Source organism: Aotus nancymaae, unplaced genomic scaffold (genome assembly GCF_030222135.1).
Source record: "Aotus nancymaae isolate 86718 unplaced genomic scaffold, 86718_ANA_hifiasm-v0.15.2.pri h1tg000003l, whole genome shotgun sequence".
NCBI lineage: Eukaryota > Metazoa > Chordata > Mammalia > Primates > Aotidae > Aotus > Aotus nancymaae.
This window is the reverse complement of record NW_026988414.1, coordinates 984,324-1,000,275: the sequence shown is the minus strand read 5'-3', so window position 1 is coordinate 1,000,275 and position 15,952 is coordinate 984,324. Positions and strand designations below refer to the sequence as shown.

The window sequence follows — 15,952 nt, the reverse complement described above, 5'->3', positions numbered from 1 at the left end:
GTTTCACCATGCTGGTTAGGCTGAACTCCTGATCTCAGGTGATCCACCCTCCTCAGCCTCCCAAAGTGCTAGGATTACAGGAGCAAGAATGGAAGTCTGGCTTCCATTCCTTTTAAAGACAGGATAAGGGGGCCATCTGTGATGTGTGAGAATGTATCTGAAGGGCTGAGCCCGGTGCCTGGTGCTTACCTGGGGAGCTTGGCTCTGCTGGGGCCCCAGGATAGCACCTGCTGATCTGCTCCACTCCCTCATCCAGGGTGAGGATGCCAGGAAGAGAGGTGACTTCTCCAGGAGTCACAGCCAGGCCCCAGTGTACTGATGCCCCGCCCCACAGCAATCAGAATAGGGCTGAGGCAGTGCTAGGTGGCTCCTCAAACTCTAGTGCTTATTTGTTCTTATGACAGCAGCATTCACAGGGCATACGTTTACCCATTTTGGACTCGGTGGCTTTTAGGACATGGCAACATTGTGCCACTTCCACCTCAGTCTAGTTTCAGAACGTTTCACCACGCGTAACAGAAACCCCATGCCCACTCAGCAGTCACTCCTCACTTCCCCTCCCGAGGCCTGAGTCTGCCTTCTGTCTCTGTAGATTTCCTTAGTCCAGCTCTTTCACAGAAATGGAATCATGTGATATGTATTGATTGTGTCAGCTTCCTCCTGCTAGCGTAATCTTTTCAGGGTTCACCTGCATTGCAGCCTGGATCTGGACTTCCTGCATTTTTAAGGCTCAGTCATATTCCCATGTGTGGGTGAAGCACATTTTGTTTACTCATTCATTCATTTCATTCATCAAACCCAAATTCTTTGAGTATCTAGTCCTGTTGAGTGGCAGTGAGGAAGAAACTGAAGTTCCATAAATCAAGGTGGTATCATAAACAGATTTGTTGTGATTTTCGCATCCACTTGCTGAGATAAAGCAGTGTTCTTTTTTTTTTTTTTTTGGCTATGGATTCTTGATACCTCCCAGGCTGGAGTACAGTGGCTCAACCTTGGCTCACTCCAACCTCCGCCTCCCAGATTCAAGCCATCCTCCTGCCTCAGCCTCCCAAGTAGCTGGGATTACAGGCATGCACCACCACGCCTAGCTAATTTTTTTTTTTTTTTTTCGTATTTTTAGTAGAGACAGGGTTTCACCATGTTGGCCAGGCTGGTCTCGAACTCCTGACCTCAAGTGATCTGCCCGCCTCAGTCTCCCAAAGTGCTGGGATTACAGGCATGAGCCCCTGTGTCTGGCCAACAGAACATGTTCTGAAGAGATGTTCAGGTGCTCTCGTTCCTTTAATTCTAGTGTTCCAGTTTTCCTCAGGGTTTTTGTGGAACAGGTATCTGCTTGGGAGATAGTCAGCGTTCAACTTTTGTGTAATAACACAGATCAGGTGCTCCTGGTGGACAGTGTGACCCAGAGTCAAGGAATTGGTGATGTTCTGGGCACCCATATATGTGGTTTGGTGCCCGCTGAGCTGCCCCCAGGCACTGCTCCTGTGGAGCCAGCGCCCAGCCTCTCCTCGTCTTTCTCCAGCTGCACCAGGAGGCCAGAGCCGCCCTGACCCAGGCTTCCTCGTCAGTCCAGGCTGCCACAGTGACCGTCATGGGAGCCAAGATTCTGCTGGCTGACCTGGAAGGTACGTGTGTCCGGCTGACCACTAGGCTCTGTGGTACACAAACGCCCCTGACAGCCACTCAGCTGTCGCCTCGGCCAGGGCAGGCTTGCGGAGGACAGGAATCTGGTCTTGTGGGCTTCATTAAGCCAAGTGGACTGTTCCCTCCACCTCTCAGGATCCTGCCCCCTCTCATAGACCACTCACCTAGGACTTCCCCATGTGGCTCTCCCATACACCCTGGGTCATCAGACCACATGCAGAACCATCAAGACCCAGTAGGAGGAGACTCTGACGTCATTGGCTGCCCACCCAGGTCAAGTCCACTCTGGCCCGGGCTCCAGTTAGTTATCTGGTACAAATATGGCTGTCCTGGTCCAATGCTGAGTTGGGGCTATGGGAAGGGTGGAGTTTCTCTTTAGAAGGGGCTATGGGTTCATGCCAGTCCAGGCCTTTCTTGAGCTCTAGGAAAATAGGCCCAAGTGCCCCCATTTTGCAGATGGGTAGACTGAGGAAAGGAATTGCTATTCATCCCTGGGTCAGAGCTGAGCTGGGAATAGAAGCCAGCAAATATTACGATTCTGCAAGTGTCCATCTGTGTGATGGGCTTCTGTGATATCCAGTTTGCTCCAGAGAGAAGCCCCCTTACCTTTACTTGTGGCTCCTTATCCAATGAGCTGGATAAGGCAGGAGCGCACTCTGAACCCCTAGATGTTTCTTGGGGTCTGAGGCCAGAAGCCAGGCTTCTGCTGTTGTCTCGGTTCTGTGGCCTCCCTCTCAACCCTGCCCACGGCCCAGAAGAAATGGAGCTCTAGGTGTGGACCCAGCCCCTCCGGGGCAGTGGGTGGGCTGGTCCGTGCCTCCTGATCTCCAGCTTCCTGGTGGCTTGAAGCCCTAGTCACCCACCTTTCGGGGACTTCCTACGGGGAAGGCGTGGCCATGTGTGTTTAAGCAGCTAGAGTCGTATTTAGAAAAAGGTACATTCAACGATTCATAATGACAATGTTAGCATCTTAGAATGTTAGAATTATAAGAGGTCTTAAAGTCATCTGCTGCAAGTCTCACACCTGGCAGTGCACCCATCCACTCTCAGCTTGCTTGTCTCCAACCATGGGGGGCTCGCTACTTTACAAGGCTTCACCTTCTCATTGTTGGGATCTGAGAACGAGAAAGCTCTTGTATGTAGTAGATGGACATTTCCTTCCACGGCTCCCACATTCTACAGGAGGGTTAACCTCAAACCTCTAACCCCACGCTCTTTTCCCCATTCCGATCCCATTTTAGAGACACCCCCTCTTACCACCAGTTGGCCTGTGCTCAGTTGGTGCTTAGGATAAAAGGAAAATTCATGAAGTGAACTGTGGAGCAGTCTTCCCCAGGGTGTGGCCCGGGGTCTCCTAGCCTACGATACGCGCTGCTGGGAGAGGGTTTGTGATCAAATACGTTTAGGAACTGTCCCTCACTGCCGCATCCTCCTGAGGTCTTAGAACATTTGAGAATATTAAAGGCTCTGAGAAGGCCTATAATACAGAAACCTGCTTCACTTTAAACTTAATTGATATTTCCCTCTAATGTTTATTAACATCGTGGAGAATTAGGGCTCCATAAAATACATGTTGAGAAACACCAATTTTGTATACAAGGAGCAAAGCAGATCTAATTTCTGGATAGAACAATTCTATAATACTATGCCCCAAAGATTAGAAGACCTCATTCTTTTTTTTTTTTTTTTCAAGACGGCGTTTCACTCTTGTTACCCAGGCTGGAGTGCAATGGCGCAATCTTGACTCACTGCAACCTCCGCCTCCCGGGTTCAGGCAATTCTCCTGCCTCAGCCTCCTGAGTAGCTGGGATTACAGGCATGTGCCACCATGCCCAGCTAATTTTTTGTATTTTTAGTAGAGACGGGGTTTCACCAGGTTGGCCAGGCTGGTTTTGAACTCCTGACCTCCAGTGATCTGCCCACCTCAGCCTCCCAAAGTGCTGGAATTACAGGTGTGCCCGGCCTGTAATCAGTTCTTTTGATGATAAACTTCCTTTAGAATATGTTTTTGAGTTGGGGTCTCACTCTGTCACCCAGGCTGGAGTTCGGTGGTGCAATCATAGCTCACTCTAGCCTCAACTCCTGGCCTCCAGTGATCCTTCCACCTCAGTCTCCCGAGTCGCTAGGTCTATAGGTATGTGCTACCGTGCCCAGCTAAGCTTTTTTCTTTTTGTAGAGATGAGGTGTCACTGTGTTTCCTAGGCTGATTTCAAACTCCTGGCCTGATCCTCCTGCTTCAGCCTCCAGAGTAGCTGGGATTACAGGTGTGAGCCACGGCACCTAACTAAATTTCTCTTAGAATTTTATCTGAAAGGAAAGGAATTAGCCTCTTTGTTTACAAAGAAGGAAACTGCTTCTTATTGGATAATAAAATCTATGGGAATTGTAACATTTTGGCCAGGTGTGGTAGCTCACACCTGTAATCCCGGCACTTTGGGAAACCAAGGTGGGTGGATCACTTGAAGCCAGGAGTTTGAGATCAGCCTGGCCAACGTGGTGAAACCCCATCTCTACTAAAAATACAGAAAATATATATATTAGCCAGGTATGGTGGTTGCACTTATAATCCCAGCTACTCAGGAGGCAGAGGCAGGAGAATCGCTTGAACCTGGGAGGCAGAGGTTGCAGTGAGCCAAGATCTCTCCACTGGGCGACAGAATGAGACCTTGTATTTAAAAAAAGAGAGAGAGAGAAAGAGAGAATTGTAGTATCTCCCTTTTTGCCCTGGTTGCTTGAGAGCTCAGAGGTCAATAGAACATTTGGTTCCTGCTATGTCATTATTGAGATTTTCGGACACTTTTCCGTCCTCCTCCATCCTTCCTCATCCCTCCAGTTACATAGACGCTTGGTTTTCCATGGTAAGGATCCGTTTGTTGATCTACTGGTCACTATACACTGCCTATTGTTTAGACACAGGCGGCACGTGAAAATGCCGAGGTGAGTGGACCGAGCCGTGGACTGTGCTAGCCCCCACCACTGGCCCCAGCATTGACCACCATGTAATAGACATCCTCGGAGAATATGCATCTGGAAATTCCCCAGGCAGTATGTCTATGTCTCACTTGTTTTGTTTTCTCCTGGAGAAGTCTGAGAAGGTGATACGCAGCTTTCATGCACCTCAAACCTCCACTCGTTGTCCAAGGGTCTGTGGCCAGCCAGGCAGCTCTGCCAGCGGCTGCCTGGGAGGAGCTGGAGGCGTGAGCCCAGTTCTCCTGACCCAGCCTCAGCCGGGTTTGCAGGAATGAAGCTGCAGTTTCCTCGGCCGAAGGACCAGGCGGCTCTGCAGAGGAAGGCAGACTCCATCAGGGACAGGCTGCTTGCAGACACAAGAAAGAAGACCAAGCAGGCGGAGAGGATGCTGGGAAACGCGGCCCCTCTTTCCTCCAGTGCCAAGAAGAAGGGCAGGGAAGCAGAGGTGTTGGCCAAGGACAATGCCAAGGTCAGGGCGGTGGCTGTGACAACAGCGGCCTCCTGCCTTCCGGAGGGACCACCCTTCCGTGGGCCCCTTCCCGACATCCGTGCTGACTCCGCACTCACTCACTGCTCAGTGGGCCCAGGCACTTGGCTCAGGGACTCCAGGGGGGTGCGCCTGTGGGTTCCTCATGAAATAGGTGTCATTGCTGTCCCATTGTACAGGTGAGGACACTGAGGCACAGCCAGGCTCATGGACTTAACCAGGACTCACACCTGGGTCTGTTTGGCTTTTCTGCCTAAACTTCTAGGTTTTTCTTTTCTCTTTTGTTATCTTTAAGTTTGCATTTATTTATTTTGCCTGTCTTTCTGTTTTTAATTTTTTTGTTTCTGTAATTTTTTTTTTTGAGACAGTCTTGCTCTGTCACCAGGCGCCATGCAAGAGTGCAGTAGCACGATCTCAGCTCACTGCAACCTCCGCCTTCCGGGTTCAAGCAATTCTCTTACCTCAGCCTCCCGAGTAGCTGGGACTACAGGCACGTGCCACCATGCCCAGCTAATTTTTGTATTTTTTAGTAGAGAGGGGGTTTCACCATGTTGGCCAGGGTGGTTTTGATCTCTTGACCTTGTGATCTGCCCGCCTCGGCCTTCCAAAGTGCTGGGGTTACAGGCGTGAGCCACTCCCAGCCTGTTTCTATAATTTTTTAAGACAGAGTCTTACTCTATGGCCCAGGCTGGAGCACAGTGGTACAATCGCAGTTTGCTGCAAACTCCGCCTCCTGGGTTCAAGTGATTCTCCTGCCTCAGCTTCCAGAGTGGCTGGGATTATAGGTATGCTCCACCATACCCGGCTAATTTTTGTATTTTTAGTAGAGCGGGGTTTCACCATGTTCACCAGGTGGTCTCGAACTCCTGACCTAAGGTAATCCACCTGCCTTGGCCTCCCAAAGTGCTGGGATTACAGGTGTGAGCCACTGCACCTGGCTTAATTTTTTTTTTTTTTTTTTTTTGAGACAGAGTCTCGATCTGTCGCCCGGGCTGGAGTGCAATGGCATGATCTCCGCTCACTGCAACCTCCGCCTCCTGGGTTCCAGCGATCCTCCTGCCTCAGCCTCCCAGGTAGCTGGGAGTACAGACGTGCGGCACCACACCCAGCTAATTTTGTATTTTTAGTAGAGACAGGGTTTCACCATGTTGGCCAGGATGGTCTCAATCTCCTGACCTCAGGTGATCCACCCCCTTGGCTTCCCAAAGTGCTGGGATTACAGGTGTGAGCCACTGTGCCCAGCCTAAAATTGGTGCCAAATTCTAGTGAGTGCCTATCTCCCCAGCTCTGTTGCTGGCTCTTGTTCACACACCAAGCAAACTGTCTTTATGGCGCCTAGAGAACGTGCTGGATTTGCAGCTGGGGTCCTGTCTTTACAGTGCCTAGAGAACATGCTGGATTTGCAGCCGGGGTCCTGTCTTTATGGCGCCTGGAGAATGTGCTGGATTTGCAGCTGGGGTCCTGTCTTTATGGCGCCTGGAGAACATGCTGGATTTGCAGTTGGGGTCCCCAGGGTTGACTTCTTCTCATACCACTTGGACTTTAGCCAGCTCCTCCAACCCCCTGTGCCTCTGTTTCCTCATCTGTAAAACAGTTGGAATTTCTCCTCCTGAGAGAAACAGGTGGTATCCAGCAGTCTGCACTGTGCCCAGTACCTAGCCTGCATTCAGTACATATTCATTGCATGCATGCATGAAGGATCTGCCTGGTACAGGCGACTGCTTGGCATTCTTGCCATAAGAGCTATTTACCTGCAAAAGGACTTACGGCACTCACCTCTTCTCCCTCCACTGCCGCCCACCCCATAGCTCGCCAAGGCCTTGCTGAGGGAGGGGAAACAGGGGCACCGCCATGCCAGCCGGCTCACCAGCCAGACACAAGCCATGCTGCAACAGGCATCCCGGCAGATGCTGGCATCTGAAGCACGCAGACAGGAGCTGGAGGAAGCTGAACGGGTACGTGTGCCAGGGCCCCCACCCCATCACCTCCTGCCCCCGGCAGCAAGGGTGGGGGTGCCACTCAAGCTGTTTCTCCCTCCTCCCTCTGGAAGGTGGGTGCTGGGCTGAGCGAGATGGAGCAGCAGATCCGGGAATCACGCATCTCCCTGGAGAAGGACATCGAGGCCCTGTCAGAGCTCCTTGCCAGGCTGGGTAAGGAGGCCGCAGGGCTGGACCCTGAACCCCTGGGTCCCTGGGGCACCTCTAGGATATTCCTGTAAGCTCCAGTCCTGGGGAAGATTTCCTCCCTGTCCTTACCTCCATGCTTCCCACAGCCCCATCTTTATGTTTAATCACAAGCGTTTGTAACCACGCCCAGGCCCCTATGCCATGTGAGACGGGGTGGGTGTCTAAAAGTGAGTTCACTTTGAGTAACTCTTTGTGCCTCCAGAGGCCTATATTCTTGCGGGTGGAACAGGGGGGCACACAGAAAACTCACCATTGGCAAGAACACCTACAGGCGCCGGGTGAGCAGGTCAGCCCTCGGGGGCTGAGGGCTCAGGAGAAGAAAGACTGTCATGGCCGCAAGTGTGGCGTCAGGTGCTGGTTTGGAATCAAACCAAGATTCAGGTCTGGCTCTGTCCCTTCTTTGGCCATTAGACCTTGGGCAAGTCACTCCACCTCTCTGAGCCTCAGATCCCCCATCTGGAAAATGGGAGTCACCATGGGGTGATTTAGAAAGTGCTTACCACAGTGCGTGGTGTATGTTAAGAGTGAGGAAATAGCAGCTCGTAGGAAGGAGGTCAGATTCAAGATGGGCCTTAGCAAGGAGGGATTTGAATGAAAGGAACAGCACCTCCCAAGGCATGAAGGTCCCAGAAGCCCGGTGTTGCGGAGACAGGAGACAGGGCAGTTGAGCTGAAAAGAATAGCATGTGTTTTTTCAAATTTTAAAAGACACATAATATTTTTTTCTTCTAGACAGTCTCAATCTGTCATCTAGGCTAGAGTGCAGTGGTGTGATCTCAGCTCACTGCAACCTCCGCCTCCCACGTTCAAGCAATTCTCCCGCCTCAGCCTCCCGAGCAGCTGGGACTACAGGCGTGCGCCACCACGCCCAGCTAATTTTTTGTATTTTTAGTAGAGACGGGGTTTCACCATGTTAACCAGGATGGTCTCAATCTCCTGACCTCATGATCTACCTGCCTCAGCTTCCCAAAGTGGTGGGATTACAGGCGTGAGCCACTGTGCCCGGCCAATATTTTGTATCTTAACCATTTTGAAGCGTACAGTTCAGCAGCATTAAATACATTCATTGCTGTGCTATCATCACCGCTACCCGTCTCTAGAGCTCTTTCATCATCTCCAGCTGAAGCTCTGCCCTCCAGAAACACTAACTCCCCATTTCCCTCCCCCAGCCCTGGCAGCCACCGTTCTACTTTTGTCTCTGTGAATTTGACTACTCTGGGCCGGGCACGGTGGCTCACGCCTGTAATCCCAGCACTTTGAGAGGCCGAGGCAGGTGGATCATTTGAGATCAGGAGTTTGAGACCAGCCTAATGAATATGGTGAAAGCCTGTCTTTTCTAAAAATACAAAAATAAATAAATAAATAGCCGGGCATGGTGGCACACGCTTGTAGTCTCAGCTACGAGGAATGCTGAGGCAGGAGAAAAGCTTTAACCTGGGAGGCGGAGGTTGCAGTGAGCCAAGATCGCGCCACTGCACTCCAGCCTGGGCAACCAAGTGAGACTCCGTCTCAAAAAAAGAATTTGACTACTCTGGGGATCTCATATAACTGGAATCATACAGTATTTGTACTTAAAAAAAATTTTTTTTAGAGACAAGATCTTGCTCTGTTGCCCAGGCTGGAGTGCAGAGGCGCAATGGTGGCTCACTTTGGACACCAGGCCGACACTAAGCTATTCACACACATCATCTTACAGAATTTTCATACTAAGTTTTTAATGCAGGGACAGTTACTCCTTTGCCATTTTGCAGATGAGGAAACTGAGGTGTGGAGAGTTTATTTTTATTTTTTATTTTTGTTTGTTTTTTGTAGAGACAGTGTCTCGTTATGTTAACCAAGCTGGTGTTGAACTCCTGGCCTCAAGGGATGCTCCCACCTCAGGTTCCCAAAGTGCTAGGATTACGAGAGAAAGCCACTACACCCAGCCTAGCACAGAGAGGTTAGATAATGTGCCCAGGGTCCCACAGCCAATCGGTGGGGAAGCCGTGGCTCGCCTGCGGGTCCAAGTGACTCAGTGCATGCAGGTAGCCATTAGTTGACACCCAATGCCCTGTCTTGGAGCAGACACTCTCTTCAACCATTCCTGCATTGTCACTGTCATTTATTCACTTGTCACTCTGTGTCAGCCCTGTGCTTTATACGGGGAAGCAGAATGAACAGCACACACCTGGCCCCTGCTCCAGGAGCCCTAGGCAGCCTGGGCAGGTAGAGTGGGGCCTGTAACTCATTTCTGAATCTCTTTGAAGGCCAAGCTGTTTGGACTTGGCTATGGGCAGTGGGGCCTCCTGAGGTCTGCCCAGATCAGCAGGGCCTGGACTCCCCTCTGCCTTATCTTGCACCCTGGCTTGGGGCTTGCAGCTGCTTGCCCAGGAAATCCAGGGCCTCAGGGAGCCATGGGGCCCAGTGGAATCCTGTGGGGTTAGAAGAAGCCACTTGGGACTGGACGCGGTGGCTCATGCCTGCAATCCCAGCACTTCGGGAGACCAAGGCAGGCAGATCACCTGAGGTCAGGAGTTCGAGACCAGTCTGGCCAACATGGTGAAACCTGTCTCTACTAAAAATACAAAATATTAGCTGGGTGCCTGTAATCCTAGATACTCGGGAGGCTGAAGCAGGAGAATTGCTTGAACCCAAGAGGCGGAGGCTACATTAAGCCAAGCTCATGCCACTGAACTCCAGCCTGGGCAACAGAGTGAGACTCTGTCTCGATAAACAAATAAATACAAAAATTAGCCAGGCATGGTGGCGCAGGCCTGTAATCGCAGCTACTCAGAGGTTGAGGCAGGAGAGTCACTTGAACCCAGGAGGCGGAGGTTGCAGTGAGCTGACATTGTGCCACAGCACTCCAGCCTGGGTGACAGAGTGAGACTCTGTCTCAAAAAAAAAAAAGGAAGAAGCAGCCACTTGGGACTTACCTCCTCATTCCCATCACTCTCCCACCTGGCTGAACCGTGTCTGTCAGTTAAATGTTACACTTAGTGACAAGGTGACAAGGACTAGATGGGAGAGGCAGCCTGCAGATTCAACTCCATAACCATTGCTAGTAGTTCTTGGTTTTTTTTTTGTTTTTGTTTTTGTTTTGAGGCAGAGTTTTGCTCTTGTTGCCCAGGCTGGAGTGCAGTGGCACGATCTCGGCTCACCACAACCTCCACTTCCCAGGTTCAAGCGATTCTCCTACCTCAGACTCCCAAGTAGCTGGAAATACAGGCATGTGCCACCACACCTGGCCAATTTTGTATATTTTAGTAGAGACGGGGTTTCTCCATGTTGGTCAGGCTGGTCTCAAACTTCTGACCTCAGATGATCCGCCCACCTCGGCCTCCCAAAGTGCTAGATTACAGGCTGTCATCATCTGGCCCCAGGGTTAGGGTTAGGGTTAGGGTTAGGGTTAGGGTAGGGTTAGGGTTAGGGTTAGGGTTAGGGTTAGGGTTAGGGTTAGGGTAGGGTTAGGATTAGGGTTGATGCTTGGGGAGATACTGAGAAGTCCTTCACCCCAGGGAGCAGAGCGAACACATGCAGGGGCCAGAGCGAAGACCCCGCTGCCTGCCTTTCAGGCCTGCAGTCCCTGCTCCAGCTGCCTCCCAGCCTCTCGCTCTAAAGCCAGAGACCCCGTGATTTACCGCAGGGGCTGCCCACATCCAGGCCCACAGGCAGCGTCTGTTAATGTGTGCTGTCAGTGAATTATGCCAGTACGTTCCAGCCGGCGAAAATCACAGGGGCCTCTCTCACGTGCTGTTTTGTAGATGAGAAAACTGAGACAGAGAGGACTCACCTAAGGCCTTCATTTTTTTAAACAATAGTAGTAAAACCATCAACAAAAATGTGCCACCCAGGGGGATGTTCCAGTCTTTCCATGGGCCCACTGGGAGGCATGGGCCCTCAGCCACCTCACAGCCTCTGGGTCCCTGTCTTTCCCTGGTGGATGACGGGCCGTTGGAATCCTGGGAGGCCAGAGCTGAGGAGAGGCTCAGGGGGTGGGGGGTACCCTGGTGCCCGCAGGGCTGCCGGCTCACAGTGAGGCTGTTTGTGCCCCACCACAGGGTCGCTGGATGCCCATCAAGCCCCAGCCAAGGCCCTGAACGAGACTCAGTTGGCACTGGAACGCCTGAGGCTGCAGCTGGGCTCCCAGGGGGGCCTGCAGAGGAAACTGAGGCTGTTGGAGCAGGAATCCGAGCAGCAGGAGCTGCAGATCCAGGACTTTGAGAGCGGCCTCGCCGAGATCCGTGCCGACAAACGGAACCTGGAGGCCATTCTGTACAGCCTGCCTGAGAACTGTGCCAGCTGGCAGTGAGGGCCACCCAGACCCCTGGCACACACTCCCCGTCTGCTTTTACATGACCCGGGGCGTGGACACTACCCCACAGGTGTGCCCATACCGGCGCACCCTGGAGCTGGCTGCTGTGGACTCGCTCCCAAGCGAATAGTCACACTCCCTGCTGAGTCTGTCTGTGGCTTCTTCCCTGCCAGAGGGCTGAGTGTACGCAGTCAGTTCACCTGGGCATCGGTGCACACTCCCACCCTGCACGTGCATAAATAGGCACACCCCGGCATCAATAACACATACACACGTGAGGGTGCATGTCTGTGTATGACCCACACGTTTTCAAGTCCAGTCCATCCAGTCCACAGCTTACTGTCCACACACATGACAGTCTGCAGCTGCTGGGAGAGCCACCTGTGCGCTGGGCACCCTCTGGATGCTGGGCAGGTTGTTATAGGAGATACCCTGGGGTGCCAACATCCATTCGCTCCAGACCACAGGGAGATCTCAGCAGATCTGCAGAGATCAAGGGGTCAGCAAGAACCGAAGCCCCTAGTCCCAGAGCTGGCCACACTCTGTTTCACGACAGCTGCCCGACATCCGTCCCTGTGTGCACACCCCACAGCTCCACACAGCCAAGAGACCAACAGGCCAAGAAATGCAAGATCCTGGGAGGGTTCTCAGCAGTGGAACCTGAGGCCCGGAGAGCCCTGAGGCCATGGCCAGGCCTGCTAGTCTGGCTAGAGCAAGGCCCACTCCTGGCGGGGGTGTCACTGGCTTCACCGGATGCTTCCCTCTCAGGGTCCCGGGACTGCACCAGACGCCCGGAGGGAATGGCCCACACTGCCTGTACCCACTTCAGCCTGTGATCGATCCCAAGAGCCAGCCCAAGAGCACCTAGGTCAGGGGGCTCAGGCCATCAGGGGCGCCCCTTTGTGCCCCCAGCAACCCAGCTGGCCTTTAATTGATGCTTCCCAAACCAGCCCTGCAGCACCACTTGTCATGCAGGAGGTCACAAGGCTGGCTGCCATTCCAGTCTGTCCTGCCTGGGAATCGCCCTGTGGCCAGGCCCTCGAGCCCAGGACTCCTCGGCATTTCCTCTTGGCACCCCTCCCCTCTTCCGGGCCCTCTTCCAGCAGACCGCAAGGCCTTGGCATAGGGAAGACAGACGCCTCTGCGGGCCCAGCCCCTACCCACAGCTTCCCTGACAGGGGCAGGGGTAGGGCAGCAGCACAGACCGATTCTGTTTAACGTGGAAATAAAGGACCCTTTTACTGGGCAGGGCAGTGCCTCTCATCCTCCCTGCTGGTGGGCAGCCAGCCAGGGCCCTGGCTGTGGGTACGCACATCACACACCTGGTAAGTGGCCAGTGTGTGGACTGGACATCGGTAGGAAGGTAGCAGAAGCTGAGCTCGTGGCTGGGCCAGTACGTCCGTTAGAGGGCTTTGCTGGGGGCCTGTGGCCACAGGTACCTACCCTCTCTTCTTAGGCACTTACCACGCAAAGCCTAGGAACTGGGGAGTGGGAGGGGTGAGGTGCAGAGAGGCCCTCAGCTGACCTCTGGTTCAGGCTGGAGACGAACTCACAGCCAAGTGTGAGGACGGCGAGGAGCAGGGAGGGGCACCATTAGGGACGGGAAGGGTGTGGGTCGGGCCTTGAAAGGTGGGGAGGCAGAAGAGGCAGCAGTCCAGGCAAGAGGGCGGACAACAGTCCGGGGCCCGCAGGGTGGGGGCTTGGCCAGCTCTTGTCACTCCAGGAACCCAGGTGGAACGGGGTGGAATGTTGGAGCTGCTCACTTAGGGCTCTTGGCCCCAAGCCTCAAACCCCGCCGGAGGTGGTTTCAGCAGAAAAGAGGTGTTGGGAGGGTCACTTGGAACCCTGGGGTAGAAAAGGCGGCCAGGCGTTGGAGATAGCCTAGGGAGGAGCGCCTGAGATAGATTGGCTTCCCTCTTCCTCCTCCCGCCTCTCTTCTTGGTCTCTGTCTCTGCTCTCCTGTCCCGTGTCTGAATCCTTCTTTTCTCTTTGTTAATATTTTTTGAGATGGAGTCTCACTGTGTCACCCAGGCTGGAGTGCAGTGGCACGATCTCGGCTCACTGCAACCTCTGCCTCCTGGGTTCAAGCGATTCTCCTGCCTCAGCCTCCCGAGTAGCTGGGATTACTGGTGCACACCACCACACCCCGCTAATTTTTGTATATTTAGTAGTGACGGGGTTTCACCATGTTGGTCAGGCTGGTCTTGAACTCCTGAACTCAGGTGATCCACCCATCTCGGCCTCCCAAAGTGCTGGGATTACAGGTGTGAGCCACCGCACCTGGCCCATTCTTTTCTCTTTGCAGAGTGGCTTTCTTTGCTTTTCTTGTGCCCCACGGAAGCGGACACCAACCCCCAGCCCCATCCCCCTTGATGGCCCCAGGTGTACATGTCATCAGATCCAATGCTTGCAAGAGACAAGCTGGTGACTCTGTCCTGATTCCAACTTCTCCGCTTAGGTGAAGTCCCCCTAACCCCTGTTCAGGATAACGAGGATCTCTGGATCCAAGGCCACATAATGATGATGGGTGCCGTACCCCCCAACCTAATGGGAGACGGTGTTCAGAGCAGAGGCGTGCTCCGCCACAGAAAACTATAAAATCAAGGCTACGGTGGGGGATTGGCATGATTAAGCCGAGCTAGGGAGTGACTTGGTAGACACCTGGGCAGAGGTGGAGAGGCTGAAGGCCGGGGAGCTGCTGCTGCACAGTGAGTCGGTGATTGGCATCTGGTGTAAATGATGTCAAGAAGATGGGGTTCTTCCAAGGTCTCTGGGATAGAGTCTGATGTCCCCCTCACTCCTCCCTCCACTTTCTCGGCTGGCGGCACAGCCGCCCTGCTGCCTGCTGTTGGCATTCAGCCATTATCCACTCAAGCTGTGGATCCTGCAAAGCCCAGTCCCAGCATCCCGGACGGGTGGAGCACTCGGGCCTGACATCTTGTGACTCACGCAGTCTGATCATGCCTGGTGCATGTGCTGATCTACTCTCCGGCCTCAGAGGTGGGGCCGCTGCCAGGTGGAATGCGGCAGCTGTTGAACATCTGGCTAGCAATGCAATCCAGCAGTTGAGCAGGAGAAGGTGGGGTGGCCCTTGCCCTGCAGGATGGCTGACTGGGGCCAACCAGCCCAACTGGCCAGGGCAACAGGCTGCTGGAGCCTAGGGGGGAAGTGCATTATGAGGGCTCTGTCCTAAGTCAGCTCCCATCAACCAGGGGTGGTAACACCAAGTTTTACTCTCTGCTTAAACTATCCAGCAAGGCATCCAAGTTACAAAAGCCCCTGCTTAGTGAGTTCTGGGTTACTTCATTCTGAAGATCGGGGCCTGAACTCAGCAGGCCAAGTGCCTCACCCAAGGTCATGCAGCTTGGCCAAATCCAAACCCTTGGGTAAATGGACAGAGGACTATCATCTGGGAGAGGCAGGAGCTGGTCACGCTGGGGAGGAGGGGCCTGCCCCCTGGACTGCTGCCCTGACCTCAGCCCCATCCCATTCTGCCCAGCTCCTCACTGGCCACTTCCCTCCCCAGGGACAGCCACAGAAAAAAAGATGATCTCACCTGGGTGTGGTGGCTCACGCCTGTAATCCCACCACTTTGGGAGGCTGAGGCAGGCAGATTATCTTAGGTCAGGGGTTCAAGACCAGCCTGGCTAACATGGTGAAACTCCATCTCTACTAAAAATACAAACATTAGCCAGATGTAGTGGTGTGTAACTGTAGTCCCAGCTATTTGGGAAGCTGAGGCAGGAGAATCATTTGAACCCTGGAGGCGGAGGTTGCAGTGAGCCGAGATGGAGCCGCTGTATTCCAGCTCCAGGCAACAGAGTGAGACTCTGTCAAAAAAAAAAAAAAAAAAAAAAGACGATTTCAGGGTCCCAAACCTAGGAGTCTGCTGGAGACGTCCATTGGGAAGGAGACTTCCTGGGTGTAATCCTGAGGAGGCCCACTCGGTGTGCACGGTGGGACCATTCCCAGTGCTATCTGTCCGGGACAGTGCCCGTTTACGCCTGTGGCCCAACATCATGATGAGGAGTGCCCCCTTCCTCTGGCTGTCCTGATTTGGACACTAGATTTGATGGTCACCCTGGCCACCCGTACCCAGACCTGCGCCCTGAGCTTCGCTGTTCCTGGAGTCATGGGCTGGTTTGTCATCCTGGTGGCCTTGCGCCCCAGGTCCAGCTTCCTGACTTTTCTCTTCTGGAAATGGGACTGCTGAGTCCTATTTCATGGAGTTTTGAGAATGAAATAACTGGTGCACAGTGCAAAGTGCCTGTGAGCGCCCCAGAAATCGGTTCCATAGTGAGTGCCCAAGAAATGGTTTTATTAACAAGACACGAATTCATTCCAATTGCTTTGACGGGCCGCTGTTGTCGCA

The 15,952-nt window shown here is 53.3% G+C and overlaps 1 protein-coding gene across 1 annotated transcript in view; it reads left to right on the top strand.

Annotated features, from left to right (window-relative positions):
- Positions 1-12,826, top strand: part of LAMC3 (laminin subunit gamma 3) — an 81,264-nt gene extending 68,438 nt beyond the window's left edge. The window contains exons 24-28 of the mRNA XM_064376985.1: positions 1,523-1,625; positions 4,884-5,083; positions 6,910-7,056; positions 7,152-7,251; positions 11,327-12,826. Of these exons, the coding sequence (XP_064233055.1) occupies positions 1,523-1,625; positions 4,884-5,083; positions 6,910-7,056; positions 7,152-7,251; positions 11,327-11,577 (801 nt within the window). The 3' untranslated portion in view covers positions 11,578-12,826. The remainder of the gene's footprint in view (positions 1-1,522; positions 1,626-4,883; positions 5,084-6,909; positions 7,057-7,151; positions 7,252-11,326) is intronic.
- The last annotated feature ends 3,126 nt before the right edge of the window (positions 12,827-15,952 follow it).